We start from the raw sequence: 21,932 nt of genomic DNA, 5'->3' as shown, positions 1-21,932 counted from the left end.
GGTGAGGGGGGTAGGTAGGAGTTTATTTTTTGGGGGAGGGGATGACTAGGGGTTTGGGGACCCCTAGTCACCTGGGGGGAGGGGGGTTAAATTTTCATTTAGGGCCCCCACCCACCGCTCAGGGGTGGGGGCCAGGGGGGAGGACATTAGGTCCCCCCCCCTTATTCTTGTTTAGGGACCCCACCCACCGCCAGGGGGAGGACAATAGGTCCCCCCAATTTTTATTTAGGGCCCCCACCGCCGCCCAGGAGTGGGGGCTGGTGGGGTCCTCCCCCCTTTTTTTACTTTAGGCCCCCACCCACCGCTCAAGGGTGGGGGCCAGGGGGGAGGACAATAGGTCCCCCCCAATCTGTATTTAGGGCCCCCACCCGCCGCTCCGGGGTGGGGGCCAGGGGGAGAGGACATTAGGCCACCCCGTATTCTTGTTTAGGGCCCCCACCCACCGCTCAAAGGTGGGGGCCAGGGGGAGGACAATAGGTCCCCCCAATTTGTATTTAGGGTCTCCACACTGCTCAGGGGTGGGGGCCAGGGGGAGAGGACATTAGGTGTGTCCCCCTTATTCTTGTTTAGGGCCCCCACCCACCGCTCAGGGGTGGGGGCCAGGGGGGAGGACATTAGGTCCCCCAATTTGTATTTAGGGCCCCCACCCGCCGCTCAGGGGTGGGGGCCAGGGGAAGGACATTAGGTCCTACCCCCTTATTCATGTTAAGGGTCCCCACCCACCGCTCAGGGTTTGGGGCCAGGGGGAAGGACATTAGATCCCCCCCAATTTGTATTTAGGGCCCCCACCACCGCCCAGGGGTGGGGGCCGGTGGGGTCCTCCCCCCTTTTTTTACTTTAGGGCCCCCACCCGCTCAGGGAGGGGGGACCCTTTTTTTTTTTTTTTTCTTTTTTAACTGTTAACACTGTTTACTAGACATGCCCCTACTCGCGGTATAGCAAGTAGGGGCATAATGTACTAATACTAAGTAATCTTTACTTAGTATTAGTAAATTTGGCTGAAAGACCAATTTAGGTATTTCAGCCTTTTGGTAGATAGCTCCCTAATACCGTGGGAATTAGGGAGTTATCTACCAAGCGGCTGCAACAAAAGTCCCAAAATGCCGGAGTTCCGAAGTTGCCGAAGTTCCGAAGTGCCGAAGTGTTCAATTGCAGAAGTTCCGAAGTTGCCAAAGTTCCGAAGTGCCGAAGTCCCGAATTGATGAAGTCCCGAATTTCGGAATGCCAAACTGAAACGAATATTTCCCCCATGCACATGCCTAGTGTTAATGGTATTACACTATATATTTTTACATTTTTCCCTATAGATATATATTTAAGGCAATATAATCCTACGTTATCCAATTTGTATTTTTTCATTATTATAACTTTATGGTGGACAACACAGTTTTTTCCCTTTGGTTTTTTTTCCCTCTTTTTTACTATTGTATCTTGAGTGTCTGTAAGCGAACACTTTTAAAACCTTGGGTACTCTGTGTAATACATAGCACTAATAGTTAACACTTTGTTTTTCATATATCAGTTCTGCCTATCACGCAACATCACACGGGCGGAATATCTACTAGGCATGTGCATGGGATAAAAATTCGGTTCGGTTCGGCATTCCAAAATTCGGGATTTTCACAATTCGGGACTTCAGCAATTCGGCACTTTAAGACTTCGGAACTTCGGCAACTTTGGAACTTCGGCACTTCAGCACTTCGGCACTTCAGCACTTCAGCACTTCGGCATTTCGACACTTCGGAAATTCGGCAACTTCGGAACTTCGGTGTAACGGACCGTTTCAGCAGAAAAGGGGTAAAAATCCGTTTAGGCGATAATCCCCTTTTCTCAGAAAGGCACAGCTACTGCAGAACATGAGAACTCACGAATTTGGATATAAATGAATGCACCAAACTCCCGAACTGCATACAAGGCAATAAGGTAGCACTCCAAACTGGAACCTCACGAATAGCTGCTAGCAGACGAACAGGAAAAGCAGACATCAGCTTACACTCCTAGCAATCAATCTCCAGCAGCATACAGTGAATCCCCCCAAGAACGAGACAAGACTCCGTGTTGAGGGTCAAGCAGTGATCTGTTTATTGAGGGCTACCTGCCCCTGTATTTATGCAGGTCTCCCACCTGGTGGACACTCCCCTAGGGGACCAAATGAAAGACTGTAACACAGACAGACATGTATCACATTTCAGACTTACAGAAGTAAAACATCCCCACAATGCATCCTGGCTTCCTCCCTTCTGTTCTGGAGATAATTGGAGAAGTAATCCAATTATCTCCCAGGGCAAAGACAAAACTCCATTACACATGTGGAGACACAAACACAGTAATATGCTTTAAAATATATACAGTTACTTGTTACACATTAAATACGGACATGTTACATATCCCCAGATAGCCCAGGTCTGAGTGCACATTATTAGGTGAATGGCACTGAGACCACCCGAATACATTTTAATTGCCATGGAGCCAAAGTCTTTAATTCCACGAACAGGCTCCATGGCAGGCTATCTGGGTACTTCCACATAGATTGCGATACAAATTCAAAGTCCCGAATAAGAACCAGGGGGCTGGAGGCTCAGCGGTGCCTGCACGCAAAAGTGTCCGCTTATAGTGCAGGAAAGCCGGGCAGACCAGCGCTGGCTGCCCGGGGAGCTCCAGAACACCGCCATCATGTGGCGGCTAAGCGTAACCGCGACCCCCCAGTAACAATCAATTAAGCTGTGGTTAACCGCAGCTACAGGGTGGTCAAATGCCGGCACACGCTTGTTAAGCCGCGGTTAACCGCGACTTCAGGGAGGTCAATAGGAGGCACACGCCAGCTTCTGGGTGACCCATTAACAACGCCGGCCAGCTTCCCACGGTTCTGGGGAGGCTGAGAAGAAGCTGATTGTTCGGTAGATAGAATCTACCGACCGGCTGTGCAGAAAGGGGAAAATAAACCTTTCTGCACAGTAAAATTAACCCTTTAGCCGCCGGTCCATAATCCAGAGGCAGCAGGCGGACAACCAGGCTCCTCCAATGCAATGTGGCGAGATTGGTTTCGTCACCTCCGGCACTTCAGCACTTCGGAACTTTGACACTTCAGAACTTCGGCAACTTCGGCACTTCAACACTTCGGAACTTCGAAACTTCAGAACTTCGGCATTTCGGAATTTCAGGACTTTGGCACCTCGGGACTTCTCTTGCAGCTGCTTGGTAGATAACTCCCTAATTCCCATGATATCAGGGAGTTATCTACCAAAAGGCTGAAAGACCTAAACGCTGTGTAATTTGACTCATAACTCTCTGATTGGTTACTTAATCCACCAATCAGAGAGTTATGAGTCAAATTACACAGCGTGGGAAAATTCCAAAGAACTTTCCCACGCTGTGTAAAATGACACAGAGCACTCTGATTGGTGGATTTCAAACCAACCAATTAGAGTGCTGTGACAGGTAAATGTAGAGACTTACCCGTCAGTCTCTTCATTTACCTGTCAGAGCACTCTGATTGGATGGCTTAAACCCATCAATCAGAGTGCTTTGAACCTAATTGCAGGCGGGGCAAGGCTTTATAAGCCTTCCCCTGCCCTGCAGAGCTCAGTCTGCGCGAAGCCCTCCATGGGTGAAGACGGATTTTTTTTTTTTGCGCTCGTTTTTTTTTTTTAGTTTTTTTTTTATAATTGCGTCGGTTATTATGGATTTCTATTTGGCCTTTTTTGGGGCTGAAAAAAGAAGATTTTAGAAGAAAGAAAACATCTAATGGTAATTTTTTTTTTTTTTTTACAGGTTCTTAGTTAAAGGTCCCCCCCCTCATGATTTTTAGGGTGAGGGGAGTAGGTAGGGGGATAATTTTTTTTTGGGGGGGAGGGGGTGACTAGGGGTTTGGGGACCCCTAGTCACCTGGGGGGAGAGGACATTTTTTAGGGCCCCCACCCGCCGCTCAAGAGTGGGGGCCAGGTGGGAGGACCTTAGGTCCCCCTCCTTATTAGTATTTAGGGCCCCCCACCCACCGCTGAAGGGTGGGGGCCAGGGGGGAGGACACTAGGTCCCCCCCTTATTTTACTGTAGGGCCCCAACCCACCGCTCAGGGGTGGGGGCCAGGGAGGAGGACATTAGGTCCCCCCCTTATTCCAATTAAGGGCCCCCACCCGCCGTTCAGGGGTGGGGGCCAGGGGGAGGACATTAGGTCCCCCCCTTATGCTTGTTCAGGGCCCCCACCCACCGCTCAGGGGTGGGGGCCAGGGGGGAGGACATTAGGTCCCCCCCTTATTATAATTTAGGGCCCCCACCCACCACTCAGTAGTGGGGGCCAGGGGGAGGACATTAGGCCCCCCCCTTATTCTGATTTAGGGCCCCCACCCACCGCTCAGGGGTGGGGGCCAGGGGGGGAGGACATTAGGTCCCCCCCCTTATTCTGATTTAGGGCCCCCACCCACCGCTCAGGGGTGGGGGCCAGGGGGGAGGACATTAGGTCCCCCCTTATTCTGATTTAGGGCCCCCACCCACTGCTCAGAGGTGGGGGCCCGGGGGGAGGACAATAGGTCCCCCCATTATTTTACATTAGGGCCCCCACCCGCCGCTCAGGGGTGGGGGCCGGGGGGGCTTATTATTTTTTTTGGTTACCGTGAGCAGCCACAGGCTGCTCACTGTTTAATAGACATGCCCCTACTCGCGCTATAGCGAGTAGGGGCATAATTTACTAATACTAAGTAATCTTTACTTAGTATTAGTAAATTTGGCTGAAAGACCAATTTAGGTCTTTCAGCCTTTTAGTAGATAGCTCTCTAATACCGTGGGAATTAGGGAGTTATATACTTATTCATTCCTGTCATTAAACTGACTGGCCAAGTAACTTACATTTTATATGAATGTATGTTACTTGATTGTTGTAAGTGTTGCAAATGCTTACAGGTGAATCCTGGCTATGTTTGTATACTTTTTATTTAAAATTGTATACAATGTAACATTCTTCTTCTTTCACTCGATAAGTATATTAGTACTTAGGCAATACTGTACTTCGGCACTTTGACACATCGCAACTTCGGCACTTCAGCACTTCGGCACTTCGACACTTCGGCACTTCGGTAATTTCAGAACTTCGGGACATCGGCAATTCGGCACTTCGGCAATTCAGCACTTCGGCACTTCGGACATTCGGAAGTACCCGAATGTCCGAATTGTCCGAAATTCGTCCGAATTCCTATTCGGACCGAAACGAATTGCACATGTCTAATATATACCAGGAACTTCCAACCTGATGGCGGACTGGTTCTCTCGACATTGGAGAGACAACAGCGACTGGAAACTCAACGCCTCAATATTCCAACAATTGAGGCTTCAGAAACACCCGTTGAGTCTGGATCTATTCGCGTCACGGACCAACCACCAACTACCGAACTACTACAGTTGGCTTCCGGACCCGAATTGCAAGGCAGTGAATGCGTTCCTGCAAACATGGCCAAAACAGGGGGCATATGCCTTTCCCCCATTTTCCATGATTGCGAGGGTAATCCGACATGTACGGATCCACAAGATATCCCTACTGCTTATCACTCCCCTTTGGCAGAGCCAGGCCTGGTTCCCGGACCTATTAGAGATGTCCTATGACACACCGATCCTGCTACCATCCTTCCCTTGTTCTAAATCAGAAGCTAGACCTGGTAGCCTGGACGATTTCAGGGGTTCCTGGTCAGTCCAGGGCCTATCCCAATCTACAAAAGACCTCCTTTGGGATTCATGGGCTCCCGGCACCAGAAGATGTTATATTTCCACATGGACAGCCTGGAATAGTTGGTGTATGGAGAGGGACTCCGTTCCCTTTATAGCACCTATTCCTGTGATACTAAACTATCTCATGTGTTCTCACAAGGGCGGTTGTTACAATCCCTTAATGTGATTAGATCGGCCATGTCAGCAGCGCATATACTGATACAGGACATTCCGGTGGGTCAATACCCGTTAGTTTGCCGCTTGCTTCGGGGGGTGCCAAGCTGTCGAGACCTCCAGCACCGAAATAGTCACGCCTATGGCATGTGGATGTGGTACTACACTTCCTGAGGAAGTGGCCGGATACCCCGTACCTTTCGCTGAAACAAATTTCAGCCAAACTCACCCCTTTTACTGTCTCGTTTCGTCACATATCAGATGTACGGGCGTTTGATGTCGACGGTGTTACCTTCACTCCAGAAGGGGTTACCTTACAGATATCACATCGGACTAAATCAGACTCCTCATCGTTTTTTTACCCGTTTTTTTTGTATCGGATCCCAGACTGTGTGTGGTTAGGACATTAATGCGTTATATAGAAGTTTCAGCTCCCCTCCGAACATCGTCGGCGGGTCAGCTTCTGATTTCATGTATAAAAAAAAACGGTGTCTACTACGACCTTGGTCAGATGGATTTGCTGGCTTCTAGCGTTAGCCGGCGTTGAAACATGTTTTGGGACTCACTCAGTCAGGAGCTTCTCTGGCCGATATTATGTGTTGTGCAGATTGGACATGTGAGAGCACATTTTAGAAGGTTCTACTTTAGGCAGACTTCGCATGTCTCTTTAACTTTGTTTAATTCATAGCGTTAAAAATGCAAATAGGAAGCCTCCTGTCATGTGGTAAAATTGAAGATTATGCTAACTTTAGTGTACTAATAATCTTAATTTTAGTAATTACAGGAGGCGAGTATTTCCCACCCTATTGTTTTTTTTCCCTCCCTTTGTGATGTTATTTTGTGAACGTTCTAAATGGTATCTGGTTTATATCGTCTATGATATTGATGTAACATAGGTATATAGCATTGACTTTGTTAAATGAGTTACAGCTAGCATAATATACATTATATGCTGGCATCTTGCCACTTCAGAAACCTTTCACTTATTTCTTCTAATTTCAGCATAATTGGATACTGATCAAGGATGGACTCATTGTTCTACGTACATGTTTGAAGCTTCCATTGGTATTCGAATATTGTTGTTGTACTCCAAGTTGGACTGATATTATCGTTTAAATCTTTGTTCTTATTCTACCTGTTTATATCCTCGCTACAAAGAAAGAGGAAATGATGTCACGGTCAGGGCCTTTTATGTGCCATCTGACTTGTTTCTGATTGGTTGTTATTGTTTCTGTGCTGCTGGAGATTTTCAATAAAGAGAGTTATGCAAATACTCGCCTCCTGTCACTACTAAAATTAAGATTATTAGTACACTAAAGCTAGCATAATCTTAAATTCGCTTCCATTAAGGGTATACGTTGCTTGTGTATTCTTTACCCCAATGTGTATAAGTTTGCATTTTTCTACATTAAATTTCATCTGCGGTTTGAGTAGCCAGTCCCCACGGCCGAACTGGGGATACAAAGCAGCCCTGGAAAAAATCTATGCCAGCCCCATAGGTCATTGTGCCATGTAGTGTCTGTGTAATATACACTGAAGAAAATTAAAAACGCAACAAAGATCCTATTTCTCTCAAATATTGTTCACAAATCTGTCTAAATCAGTGTTAGTGAGCACTTCTCCTTTGCCGAGATAATCCACCCACCTCACAGGATGCTGATTAGACAGCATGATTATTGCAAAGATGCTGATTAGACAGCATGATTATTGCAAAGGTGTGCCTTAGGCTGGCCACAATAAAAGGCAACTCTAAAATGGGCTGTGTCATTAAATTCTTAAAGTGTAAATGCAGATGAGTCTGCTCTAACTGTAACAGCTCCAAACAGTAATCCCAAACAGAGATGTAGGCAGAAGACTTAAGGCTGGTGTAGGTACAAAACCAATCTTTGTTACACACAACTTTTAAAATGCACAGCAACAGGCAGAATAGATCATCTTCCTTGCTTCCTCGCCGTGTAGGGCTCTTTGTTGATCCCGGTGTGTGGCCATGTATGTACGTAGCAGGGAAAGTGGTGCGACTAAAAGTAAAGAGACTATCCCACTTATCCCCCCAATAATAAAAGACAACGAATATTGGATGAGACAGGCCACAGCATTTATAAAAACTTACAACTGTAGGACTCATCCGAACTTTATTATTTTTCCTTTAATTCAAATATAAATAAACACATAAATACTAGACATGTGCAATTCGTTTTGGGCCGAATATGAATTCGGATGAATTTCGGGCAATTCGGACATTCGGGTACTTCCGGATGTCCGAAGTGCCGAATTACCAAGGTCCCGAAGTTCCGAAATTACCGAATTTCCGAAGCTCTGAAGTGCCGAATTTCCGAAGCACAGTATTGCCTAAGTACTAATATACTTACCCAGTGGAAGAAGAAGAATATTACACTGTATACAATTTTAAATAAAAAGTATACAAACGTAGCCAGGATTCAGCTGTAAGCATTTGCAACACTTACAACAATCAAGTAAAATACATTCATATAAAATGTAAGTTACTTAGCCAGTCAATGTAATGACAGGAATGAATAAGTAGATAACTCCTTAATTCCCACTGTATTAGGGAGCTATCTACTAAAAGGCTGAAAGACCTGAATTGGTCTTTCAGCCAAATTTACTAATACTAAGTAAAGATTACTTAGTATTAGTAAATTATGCCCCTACTCGCTATACCGCGAGTAGGGGCATGTATATTAAACAGTGAGCAGCCTGTGACTGCTCACTGTTACAAAAAAATAATTAAAAAAAGAGGGTCCCCCTCCCCTCCTGACCTGAAGGGGGGACCTATTGCCTCCCCCGGCCACCACCCCTGAACGGCGGGTTGGGGCAGTAAAGTAAAATAAGGGGGGGGGACCTATTGTCCTCCCCCCGGCCCCCACCCATGAGCGGTGGGTGGTTGCCGTAAAGTAATGGGGGATGGCCTATTGTCCTCCCTCCTGGCCCCCACCCATGAGTGGCGGTAGGGGGCCCTAAATCAGAATAAGGGGGACCTAATGTCCTCCCCCCTGACCCCCACCCCTGAGCGGTGCGTGGGGGCCATAAATACCAATTAGGGGGGCACCTAATGTCCTCCCCCCTGGCCATCACCCCTGAGCGGTGGGGGGGGGGCTCTAAATACTAATTATGAGGGGAACCTAATGTTCTCCTCCCTGGCCCCCACCCCTGAGCGGCGGGTGGGGGCCCTAAATAAAAAAATTAACCCCCCCTGGTGACTAAGGGTCCCCAAACCACCCCATTCTAATTTAGGGCCACCAACCGCCGCTCAGGGGTGGGGGCCGGGGGAGGACAATAGGTCCCCACCCCATTATTTTACTTTAGGGCCCCTACCCGCCGCTCAGGGGTGGGAGACGGGGGGGGGGGGGCAATAGGTCCCCTCCCTTATTCTAATTTAGGTCCCCCATCTGCCGCTCAGGGATGGGGGCCGGGGGGAGGACAATAGGTCCCTCCCATTATTTTACTTTCGGGCCTCCACCCACCGCTCAGGGGTGGGGGCCAGGGAGGGCAAGAGGTCCCCCTCTTATTCTATTTTAGGTCCCCCACCCGCAGCTCAGGATGGGGGCTGGGGGGGTTCAATAGGCCCCTCCTTTAGTTTAAAAAAGGAGGCTCGGGAGGGGGAACCCTCTTTTTTAATTTTTTTTGTAACAGTGAGCAGCCACAGGCTGCTCACTGTTTAATAGACATGCCCCTACTCGCTGTATAGCGAGTAGGGGCATAATTTACTAATACTCAGTAATCTGTACTTAGTATTAGTAATTTGGGCTGAAAGACCAATTCAGGTCTTTCAGCCTTTTGGTAGATAGCTCCCTAATACCGTGGGAATTAGGGAGTTATCTACCAAGCGGCTGCAAGAGAAGTTCCGAAATTCCGAAGTGCCGAATTGCCGAAGTGCCAAATTTCGGAATGCAGAACCATACCGAAAAATATTCCCATGTACATGCCTATCCATCACTCTGCCTGACCGAGCAACCATTTTTTATATATTTTAAACAATATTACACTATATATTTTATTAATTTTAAACAATATTACACTATATATTTTATTAATTTTAAACAATATTACACTATATATTTTATTAATTTATACAATATTACACTATATATTTTATTAATTTATACAATATTACACTATATATTTTCTCCTTCCCTCCACACTTTTTTTGTCTTGTAGATGTGTAAGGATATCGTTGTATCCCTTACGAGTGGTCTGATGTTTACATTCTGAAAATTGTGGTAATTTTAAATATTTTCTTATCTTTACACTTTTTTGCACAGTGGACTTTCACTTGTGTGGCACTAATTGTGGCAAACCTAGCCACTTCTGGACTATATTACATAAAGGTTGTCCGTAGGCTGAATGTGTTACTGTGTATCTTGATTGTGTATGTATTATATTATGGCCGTTCGCATGCTGGCAGCCGTAAGCTACCAGCATGCAAACCTTTCGTTTGACGAAACGCGGCTATCCGGGCCGTTCGCCAAACGAATACGGGCTCCCCAGGTAGACCACACACTCAGAGTCGTGTGGCACTAATTAACCGATTGCAACAATGTTGCAAACGGTAATTAAAGGCTTCTAGGTGGCCGTCGTTCGGCTACCGACCATGCGGCGGTCGGCCATCTTGGATCCTTTGTCTCTGCAGCGGTGTTCGGTCGTCGAGAGCCTGGAACTGAAAAACGGCTACGCAATGATCCGAACACCGCTGGACTTCCAGAGCGTTCGGGAGTTCCGCGTTCACCACATTCTGTTCCCCATCGATGTTCGGTAGTTTGAAACCGAACTCGATGGTTAAGTGTATTTTGTGCGGCGTTCGGTTAGTTTAGCTGGGATCTGAGCGGTATTCTCACTAAATATGCCCGCAGACCCCAGCTATCTACCGAACGGTCGTTCGTATGAAAGCAAGTAATATTATGCGAAATATGGATTTCTACGTGAATTGCCAGATTTGCTGCACGAGGGGATAATCCACTTAATCGTCCATTTTAGTGGGAGGATCCCTCTCGTGCAGCAATGCCTGTTGGGATAATTATACTGCCTGATGGGAGAAATCCCCTGTAACAACTGTAAGGAAACCCCTTGCAAGGGGAACTGCATAAATATGGAAGTCTGTGAATAAAGCAAGTTAGTTGACTCCCAAACTGTGTTTCGTCCGGTTATTGGGAGGATTGGGGATATTGCCGTGCTTTCTAACTCTGACTGTGGATTACCTATGATACCAACGGAGATCGTGGACTATACTACTGCATTCCGTTACACTAATATTTAAAAAAGTGTTGTATAAAGCAATATTGATTGCACTTTAATCGCTGCACTGCAATTTTGCTCGAAATAAATATTGCATTTACATTTGAAGACACATCGCACCTTTTTCTTTTCTGTATATCTGTATATAAATATATAATATAATGTGTACACAGTGTAACGGTATATCTGTATATAAATATATAATATAATGTGTACACAGTGTAACGGTATATCTGTATAGAAATATAATATAATGTGTACACAGTGTAACGGTATATCTGTATAGAAATATAATATTATGTGTACACAGTGTAACGGTATATCTGTATATAAATATAATATAATGTGTACACAGTGTAACGGTATATCTGTATATAAATATAATATAATGTGTACACAGTGTAACGGTTTATCTGTATATAAATATAATATAATGTGTACACAGTGTAACGGTTTATCTGTATATAAATATAATATAATGTGTACACAGTGTAACGGTATATCTGTATATAAATATAATATAATGTGTACACAATGTAACGGTATATCTGTATATAAATATAATATAATGTGTACACAGTGTACCGGTATATCTGTATATAAATATAATATAATGTGTACACAGTGTAACGGTATAACTGTATATAAATATACTATAATGTGTACACAGTGTAACGGTTTATCTGTATATAAATATAATATAATGTGTACACAGTGTAACGGTATATCTGTATATAAATATAATATAATGTGTACACAGTGTAACGGTATATCTGTATATAAATATAATATAATGTGTACACAGTGTAACGGTATATCTGTATATAAATATAATATAATGTGTACACAGTGTAACGGTATATCTGTATATAAATATAATATAATGTGTACACAATGTAACGGTATATCTGTATATAAATATAATATAATGTGTACACAGTGTAACGGTATATCTGTATATAAATATAATATAATGTGTACACAGTGTAACGGTATATCTGTATATAAATATAATATAATGTGTACACAGTGTAACGGTATAACTGTATATAAATATAATATAATGTGTACACAGTGTAACGGTATATCTGTATATAAATATAATATAATGTGTACACAGTGTAACGGTATAACTGTATATAAATATAATATAATGTGTACACAGTGTAACGGTATAACTGTATATAAATATAATATAATGTGTACACAGTGTAACGGTATAACTGTATATAAATATAATATAATGTGTACACAGTGTAACGGTATAACTGTATATAAATATAATATAATGTGTACACAGTGTAACGGTATATCTGTATATAAATATAATATAATGTTTACACAATGTAACGGTATATCTGTATATAAATATAATATAATGTGTACACAGTGTAACGGTATATCTGTATATAAATATAATATAATGTGTACACAGTGTAACGTTTTAACTGTATATACATATAATATAATGTGTACACAGTGTAACGGTATATCTGTATATAAATATAATATAATGTGTACACAGTGTAACGGTATATCTGTATATAAATATAATATAATGTTTACACAGTGTAACGGTATATCTGTATATAAATATAATATAACGTGTACACAATGTAACGGTATATCTGTATATAAATATAATATAATGTGTACACAGTGTAACGGTATAACTGTATATAAATATAATATAACGTGTACACAGTGTAACGGTATAACTGTATATAAATATAATATAATGTGTACACAATGTAACGGTATAACTGTATATAAATATAATATAATGTGTACACAGTGTAACGGTATAACTGTATATAAATATAATATAATGTGTACACAGTGTAACGGTATATCTGTATATAAATATAATATAATGTGTACACAGTGTAACGGTATATCTGTATATAAATATAATATAATGTGTACACAGTGTAACGGTATATCTGTATATAAATATAATATAATGTGTACACAGTGTAACGGTATAACTGTATATACATATAATATAATGTGTACACAGTGTAACGGTATATCTGTATATAAATATAATATAATGTGTACACAGTGTAACGGTATATCTGTATATAAATATAATATAATGTGTACACAGTGTAACGGTATATCTGTATATAAATATAATATAATGTGTACACAATGTAACGGTATATCTGTATATAAATATAATATAATGTGTACACAGTGTAACGGTATATCTGTATATAAATATAATATAATGTTTACACAATGTAACGGTATATCTGTATATAAATATAATATAATGTGTACACAGTGTAACGGTATAACTGTATATACATATAATATAATGTGTACACAGTGTAACGGTATATCTGTATATAAATATAATATAATGTGTACACAGTGTAACGGTATAACTGTATATAAATATAATATAATGTGTACACAGTGTAACGGTATATCTGTATATAAATATAATATAATGTGTACACAGTGTAACGGTATATCTGTATATAAATATAATATAATGTTTACACAATGTAACGGTATATCTGTATATAAATATAATATAATGTGTACACAGTGTAACGGTTTATCTGTATATAAATATAATATAATGTGTACACAGTGTAACGGTTTATCTGTATATAAATATAATATAATGTGTACACAGTGTAACGGTATATCTGTATATAAATATAATATAATGTGTACACAATGTATTGGTATATCTGTATATAAATATAATAGAATGTGTACACAATGTAACGGTATATCTGTATATAAATATAATATAATGTGTACACAGTGTAACGGTATATCTGTATATAAATATAATAGAATGTGTACACAATGTAACGGTATATCTGTATATAAATATAATATAATGTGTACACAATGTAACGGTATATCTGTATATAAATATAATATAATGTGTACACAGTGTAACGGTATATCTGTATATAAATATAATATAATGTGTACACAGTGTAACGGTATATCTGTATATAAATATAATATAATGTGTACACAATGTAACGGTATATCTGTATATAAATATAATATAATGTGTACACAGTGTAACGGTATATCTGTATATAAATATAATATAATGTGTACACAGTGTAACGGTATATCTGTATATAAATATAATATAATGTGTACACAGTGTAACGGTATATCTGTATATAAATATAATATAATGTGTACACAATGTAACGGTATATCTGTATATAAATATAATATAATGTGTACACAGTGTAACGGTATATCTGTATATAAATATGATATAATGTGTACACAGTGTAACGGTATAACTGTATATAAATATAATATAATGTGTACACAGTGTAACGGTATAACTGTATATAAATATAATATAATGTGTACACAGTGTAACGGTATATCTGTATATAAATATAATATAATGTGTACACAATGTAACGGTATATCTGTATATAAATATAATATAATGTGTACACAATGTAACGGTATATCTGTATATAAATATAATATAATGTGTACACAATGTAACGGTATATCTGTATATAAATATAATATAATGTGTACACAGTGTAACGGTATATCTGTATATAAATATAATATAATGTGTACACAATGTAACGGTATATCTGTATATAAATATAATTATACATTGAATGCAATGTGTGGGTAGAAGGTGGAGGAGTGGAGTCTACTTTATTGATTGACAGTTTTGACAACTAATGAGAAAGCACAATGGGATTAGTTTCTGCTGAGGGGCGGGGCTTAGTGTCCAGCTGGAGCTACAGAGTCTGAGACTGAACAGTGAGAGCAGCCTGAGTGAGGGCTGAATGAGAGAGACTTGGTGTATAGTGAGTGAAAGTTGTTCATTTCTCAGGGACCAGGATGACCTCTCCGTGCCCACGCTGCCACGCTCCTGTCTTCTTTGGTGAGTCAAATGTGTTTAACCCTTTAATGCGATAGAGGGTACCTGCAGGGTGCACCTTGTGGTGGAAGGGCAGGGGGGCAGGGAGAGGGGGTTGGCAAGTAGAGTTACCCCCCCCCCCCCACAATGTGCACCCTGCAGGTACCCTCTTTCTTCATCCCTCCCTGGTTCCCAGTCCGTGCTACCCCAAATCTATACTGTGATTTACATATCTCATGTCTGGCCGCTCACTTATCCTGTGTTGCCTCAGCATACTGGGATTTACATTGTCCCTGTCTGGCCGCTCACTGATCCTGTGTTTGCTGAGTGTAGTGTGAGTTGGATTGCTCCAGTCTGGCCACTCACTTATCCTGTGTTGGCTGAGTGTAGTGTGAGTTGAATTGCTCCTTTCTGGCCGCTCACTGATCCTGTGTTGGCTGAGTGTAGTCTGAGTTGGATTGCTCCAGTCTGGCTGCTCACTGATCCTGTGTAAGCTGAGTGTAGTCTGAGTTGGATTGCTCCAGTCTGGCCACTCACTTATCCTGTGTTTGCTGAGTGTAGTGTGAGTTGAATTGCTCCTGTCTGGCCGCTCACTGATCCTGTGTCTGCTTAGTGTAGTGTGAGTTAGATTTCTCCAGTCTGGCTGCTCACTGATCCTGTGTCTGCTTAGTGTAGTGTGAGTTAGATTGCTCCAGTCTAGCCACTTATTGGTCCTGTGTTGGCTCAGCGTAGTGTGATTTGCATTGCTCCAGTCTGGGCGTTCACTGGTCCTGTGTCGGCTCAGTGTAGTGTGAGTTGGATTTCTCCAGTCTAGCCACTTACTGGTCCTGTGTCGGCTCAACATACTGTGATTTGCATTGCTCCAGTCTGGCCGCTCACTGATCCTGTGTCTGCTTAGTGTAGTGTGAGTTAGATTTCTCCAGTCTGGCTGCTCACTGTTCCTGTGTCTGCTTAATGTAGTGTGAGTTGGATTGCTCCAGTCTGGCCGCTCACTGATCCTGTGTCTGCTTAATGTAGTGTGAGTTAGATTGCTCCAGTCTAGCCACTTATTGGTCCTGTGTTGGCTCAGCGTAGTGTGATTTGCATTGCTCCAGTCTGGGCGTTCACTGGTCCTGTGTCGGCTCAGTGTAGTGTGAGTTGGATTTCTCCAGTCTAGCCACTTACTGGTCCTGTGTCGGCTCAACATACTGTGATTTGCATTGCTCCAGTCTGACTGCTCACTGATCCTGTGTCTGCTTAGTGTAGTGTGAGTTGGATTGCGCCAGTCTGGCCGCTCACTGTTCCTGTGTTGGCTGCGTGTAGTGTGAGTTAGATTGCTCCAGTGTAACCACTTATTGGTCCTGTGTTGGCTCAGCGTAGTGTGATTTGCATTGCTCCAGTCTGGGCGTTCACTGGTCCTGTGTCGGCTCAGTGTAGTGTGAGTTGGATTGCTCCAGTCTGGCCAGCTGACCCACAGAATGCTGACAGGCAGATTCCATGAGCAGGCTGGACGCCAATTGCCAGCAGGGACTGAGCGGGAGGGATCGCTAATCGGGCTGTAATGGCAGGTGCTCCCACTGTGGCCCTGGGAGAGATACTTGCTGGTCTCGGTCTGAGTATTTGATTACTATTATTATTGCCATTTATATACCGCCAACAGATTCCGTAGCGCTTTGCAATATTATGAGAGTGCGGATTTAACTATAAATACGACAATTACAGGAACGATAGGCTGAAGAGGACCCTGCTCAAACAAGCTTACAGTTTATAGGAGGTGGGGTGTAAAACACAATAGGACAAGAAATAGCAATCAAATGAGGTGGGAGTGAAGCAGAGCTGGCGGAGAGAGTAGAGTGCTGCCCGTTAGGAGATAGCAAGAGACAGGTATGGGAGGTAGAGGTTACTCTGGGAGGCCATGAGCTTTCCTAAAGAGATGGGTTTTAAGGCCCTTCTTAAACGATTGAAGACTAGGGGAGAGTCTGATGGCAGTAGGCAGGCTATTCCATAGGAAGGGAGCCGCCCGCGAGAAGTCCTGCAAGCGCGAGTTGGCCGTATGGGTGTGAGCAGCGGACAGGAGCAGGTCACGGGCAGAGCGGAGATATCTGGGGCATACTTATGGATCTGTGAAGAGATAAGAGGGGCTAGAATTGGTCAATTCTTTATAGGTATGGGTTAGCACTTTGAATTGACTCCTATAGGATACAGGGAGCCAATGTAAGGCCTGACAGAGTTGTGGGGTGTGAGAGGACCGACTGGAGAGGAAGATCAGTCTGGCGGAAGCATTCATTACAGATTGTAATGGGGGCAATGCGGCTTTTGGGAAGACCAAAGGAGAGATTTACAGTAATCCATGCGGGAAATTACTAGAGCATGGACAAGCTCCTGGGTAGCATCTTGCGTAAGAAAGGGTCGGATGCGGGCTATGTTTTTATGATGGAATCTACAGGATTTGGCAACATACTGGATGTGAGGCTCAAAGGTGAGACCAGAATCAAGTATGACGCCAAGAAAGCGCGCTTGCAAGGATGGTCTGATGTGGATACCACTAACTTGTAGGGAGAGCGAGAGAGGAGGATCAGTATTAGGAGGCTTAGACTGGCTTAATCACTAAACCAGGAATTGTCCGTTGTGATTATAGCTCCAATGTCTTCGTTTAGCAATTCCTTAATGAATGCCTGGCTTTACACCGTTTAGTTATGAATGAAACCTCGTCAAAATTGCAAAAAAATATCCAGGACAAACTGGGCTATTTGGACAATCTGGACATAAGTCACAAACTTAATTAACGTCTGACCTTAGTAAAACAGCTCTTGAACGTATGTAATGAGCCCCAGAGTTTAGCCTGTTTCAGTGGCTCAGAATGCTGTAATCTGGTTCCCAATTTACACGTGGTCAGTGCAGATTTTATCCATTCGTGCCCTTTAAAATGATTACATAGCAGCAGAGCTTATCGTGGTTGGCTGTAACTTCAGACAGACTCCGCCAATCACAAGCCTCTCACTCCAGTCTATACGTCGATCATTATCAGACAGACTCCGCCAATCACAAGCCTCTCCTTCCAGTCTGTGCCTTGGATCACTGCCAGCAGTAGTTTATGGGATGAGTTGTTTATCCACAGCTTTGGTTCCATTCTTTCACGTAGGATGATTGGAACTGCTCTGTAAACTGTCCCTTTATACGCTGCTTGGTTTACAGTTTTTGGAACCTGCTGTGCAGTAATTCAAGGCACAGCTGTGACTTGTTTAAATTGGATTTTAATACATCCATTTGAAAGAAAAGTGCATGAATGGGAAGAAGGTTAATCCAAGTTCTAGGTGATTTTTCAATGGTTTATTTAATGGTGTTATACCAGGTTTAACTCGTCCCCAACTGACCTAATGTTTCTGTAAACAGCTGAGTCTGCATGTTTTTCTATGTTTAGAGCGAATGTGTGACTGAAAGCCCCCTTTCTATTACCTGTATGCTTGGCAAGGTGTGTCCAGTTAGAACTGGGTGCCTCCATCAATCATTATACGGCAGCTCGCAGTCAGTACAGAGGACATAAAGAGAGGGGGGAAAAAACACAACCGTAAATGTTTCTTCTCCTCCAATGCCCTTCGACTGCAGCAAACAACCCCTTATCTGTTTTACCTTTCACATTTCTTGGAAACAATTTTTAAACAGCATAAATAATGTGCTTCTTATTCTCTGTTAAAATATGTTTAATGAGTTTTGGTTGGTGGCCAGCTGGAGGCGGGCTCTGAGCTGGCAGGGTGGTTGGTGGACAGCTGGAGGCGGGCTCTGAGCTGGCAGGGTGGTTGGCCAGCAGGAGGCGGGCTCTGAGCTGGCAGGGATGTTGGCGGGCTCTGACATGGCAGGGTAGTTGGTGGACAGCTGGAGGCGGGCTCTGAGCTGGCAGGGTGGTTGGCCAGCAGGAGGCGGGCTCTGAGCTGGCAGGGATGTTGGTGGGCTCTGACATGGCAGGGTAGTTGGTGGCCAGCTGGAGGTGGGCTGTTACCTGGCGTGCTCTGAGCTGGCAGGGTGATTGGTGGCTAGCTGGAGATGGGCTGTTACTTGGAGGGTCAGTTGGGACGCTCTGAGCTGGCGGGGTGGGTGGTGGCCAGTTGGAGCCGGGTCTGACATCAAAGGGTGGTTGGTGGCCAGCTGGAGGCAGAGTGGTTGGCGGGCTCTGAGCTGGTGGGGTGATTGGTGGCCATCTTGAGTTTTCCTCTGATGTATGGTGGGTGGACCGATGGATCTGAGTAGTTTGCCAGGAGATACCAGAAATTGCTAACTTGTGCTGTATTGCAGCCATGATCGTGGCTTGTATGGCGAGGCTGTGTTAGGGACTATAAAGTTGCACTGTATATTCTTGTTTCGTATTGCTTATTCATGCAGTCCAGGTATGTTACATCAAAGTGGGTCAACTGGCTAACATTTCTGGAAGAATACGTAAATGTGACCAAATTCTTAAAATAACCAGTGTAACACGGACAGTCGCGGGAACTCCGCGCAACTAAATGTGAAAATGTAATAAAGGGACACAATGGGGATGTTATCAGAAGTTTATATTCTATACCAGGGGTAGGCAACCTTTTAGCAGCACTGTGCCGATATAGGAGTGTGATGTCCCGTAGCGTGCCGGTCCTTTTTTTATAAATTGAGGTGTGTATGCTGCCGTATTCTGCTTGTTATATTTACTGTGATTGCTTTGTATTGTTGTATTTGTGCGTATAGGAGCTATTATATTGTATATGTTCATTAGTAGTTTATGGTATCGTGTATGATACTTATGAATGTGGGCTGTGTATGGGGGCTGCTTGTGGAATTGTGTGTGTGTGTGTGTGTGGGGGGGGGGGCTGTTTGGTGTATTGCATGTTAGAGGCTGCATGTGGGTTTGTGTGCATGTATGTGGATTGTTAGCGGGTTACATTTGTGCGGATTGTGTGTATGTTTGTTTGTGGGCTGTTCGTATTATTTGTATGAGGGGAGGGTTATTCTGCATTTCTGTGTATATCTAGCAGTGTTAGTGACTTCCCTGGGTTCCAGTGGGGGCCAGGCTGGCCAGGTACAGGTCAAGGACAGGAGCTGCAACAGCAGCTGCAGGCTGCTCTACTACAGATCTGAGATCACTTCCTCTATGTGCTGTGCAGCGGAGAGCCGATCTTGCACAGCTATTCTCCACTAGAGATCCCAGTGAGGCTCAGGAACAAGGTGATGATCAGTCCACAGGCAAGGTTTCTAGCAGGTAGAGTAATACAGCAATATCCCCATCGCAATCCCAATAACTGGACGACACACAGTTTCAGGAGTAGAACTGACAAGCTTTATTTCACAGTTCCTTATAAAGCCCTCTCCCATGCAAGGGAGGAGGTTCTATCACTTAAGACATTATCCAATCTACAAGCAGTAACCTCCCACAGATCTCCTCCCCTCCTCTAGCATCATAATCCCCTTAGCAGGTACATAGTTTTCCCCGAGTTTTGGATGTACCCTAAATACTTGGGGTACATCCACAAATCTAATATCCCCAGATAGCTCTATTCTGGGGGACCAACATACTTTAAAATCAGCCCATTCGGATAAAGCGTTCGGGAGTTATGGGACTTTGAAGTTTGGACCGACCGCAGAGGTAAAGTATCCGAAAACAGTTCCATGCATTTTGGCCCTGCGGTCGGTCATAAACAGGCGAATACAAATGGGTGAAATATTGCTGTTAAGTGGCCTGACGGGGAGTCGGATGAATCCCCTAGTTCGTGGGGTTCTTCCTACCGAACGGCGGGCCGTTCGGTAGTTTCCCCACGAAGTATTAGGAGTCTGGAGGTCTCAGCGGTGGTTGCCTAGTCAAGTGTCCGATTTCGGTTCCAGACACTCGACGGCAAAACACCGCTGTTCGGCAGTTTAAGATGGCCGCCGCCACGTGTTCGTATCCCGAATGGCGGCCACCCAGAGGACAAAAACCACACTGCACGAATAGGTAGTTACCCGTTTGCAACATTGTTGCAAACGGTAATTGAAGGCACACTTTACACAGGGTGGTCTGGTTGTTCGGTAGTTTCATTCCCTTGTTTTATATGAATGATTCTACCGAACAACTAGAGGAATACAGTTCTTTACATACATTCAACTGTCCATATAACCGGATACCATGATTTCTATACATGTTCACACACATTAAACCAGCAATATGACCAAATACAATTATTCTCATACATGTTGTGGGACAGCCCGGTACCAATCCGCTACATGCTGCAATGCATAAATTAAGGATTGTCCTTCACCACCTCTTCGTATTAGCAGATATCTGAAGTTTTACTGGGACTCCTGATAGACCAGAGCCTATTTGGCTGTAGCAGCCTTGAGTGCCGTGCATGGCACTAGTGCCTTAGGTTGCCTACCCCTGTTCTATACTGACAGACGGGAACTCTCCATGTAATAAAGGGATACGGGTAACGGATCGCCTGGCACCCCGACTGGGTACCTCCATTAAAGGATGCTCCTAGCGTTTCCTGAGGACTCCAAGCACTGCAGTAGACACCATAACCACCGTAGACTCCTCCAGAGACCAAGACAGGAACAAGCAGAAGAAGAGCTTAGCAGTGATTCAGCAAGGGAATATGTCAAGCATAGCAATCCCTTGTAGCAGATTCCCCCAATAAGAGACGGCACTCCAAATTGGCACTCCAGCCTGGTTTTTATTACGGTCTTGCACATACAGAGCACACCCACAGGGAGGTACAAAGTAACCAATCACATAACAGTACAACCCACACATTCCCTCCCCTAAGATAAACAGTTAACACAATTAATATACACACATTTTTACACGAGTTTTGGATGTACCCCAAATACTTGGGGTACATCCATAAATTCAGTATCCCCAGATAGCCCTAATCTGGGGGAACAACATATGTAAAAATAAGCCCATTCAGATAAAGGGTTCGGGAGTTATGGGACTTTGAAGTTTTGACCG

At 43.6% G+C, this 21,932-nt stretch overlaps 1 protein-coding gene and 1 non-coding gene across 4 annotated transcripts in view; both read left to right on the top strand.

The window, feature by feature from the left end:
* Positions 1 to 266: 266 nt before the first annotated feature.
* LOC134593907 (small Cajal body-specific RNA 11) lies at positions 267 to 406 on the top strand. The gene has a single exon (XR_010090317.1). It is a non-coding gene; the product is annotated as a small Cajal body-specific RNA 11 (non-coding RNA).
* Positions 407 to 14,795: 14,389 nt separating this feature from the next.
* CRIP3 (cysteine rich protein 3) overlaps positions 14,796 to 21,932 on the top strand; it is a 56,522-nt gene continuing 49,385 nt past the window's right edge. For 2 of the 3 annotated variants that reach the window (XM_063441569.1, XM_063441567.1), the window contains exon 1: positions 14,796 to 15,025. In XM_063441569.1, the coding sequence (XP_063297639.1) occupies positions 14,983 to 15,025 (43 nt within the window). In that variant the 5' untranslated portion in view covers positions 14,796 to 14,982. The remainder of the gene's footprint in view (positions 15,026 to 21,932) is intronic. The other variant, XM_063441568.1, reaches the window with a different exon arrangement.

Source organism: Pelobates fuscus, chromosome 2 (genome assembly GCF_036172605.1).
Source record: "Pelobates fuscus isolate aPelFus1 chromosome 2, aPelFus1.pri, whole genome shotgun sequence".
Classification (NCBI taxonomy): domain Eukaryota; kingdom Metazoa; phylum Chordata; class Amphibia; order Anura; family Pelobatidae; genus Pelobates; species Pelobates fuscus.
Note: the sequence above shows the minus strand (reverse complement) of the source record. Positions and strands in the feature narration are given on the sequence as shown.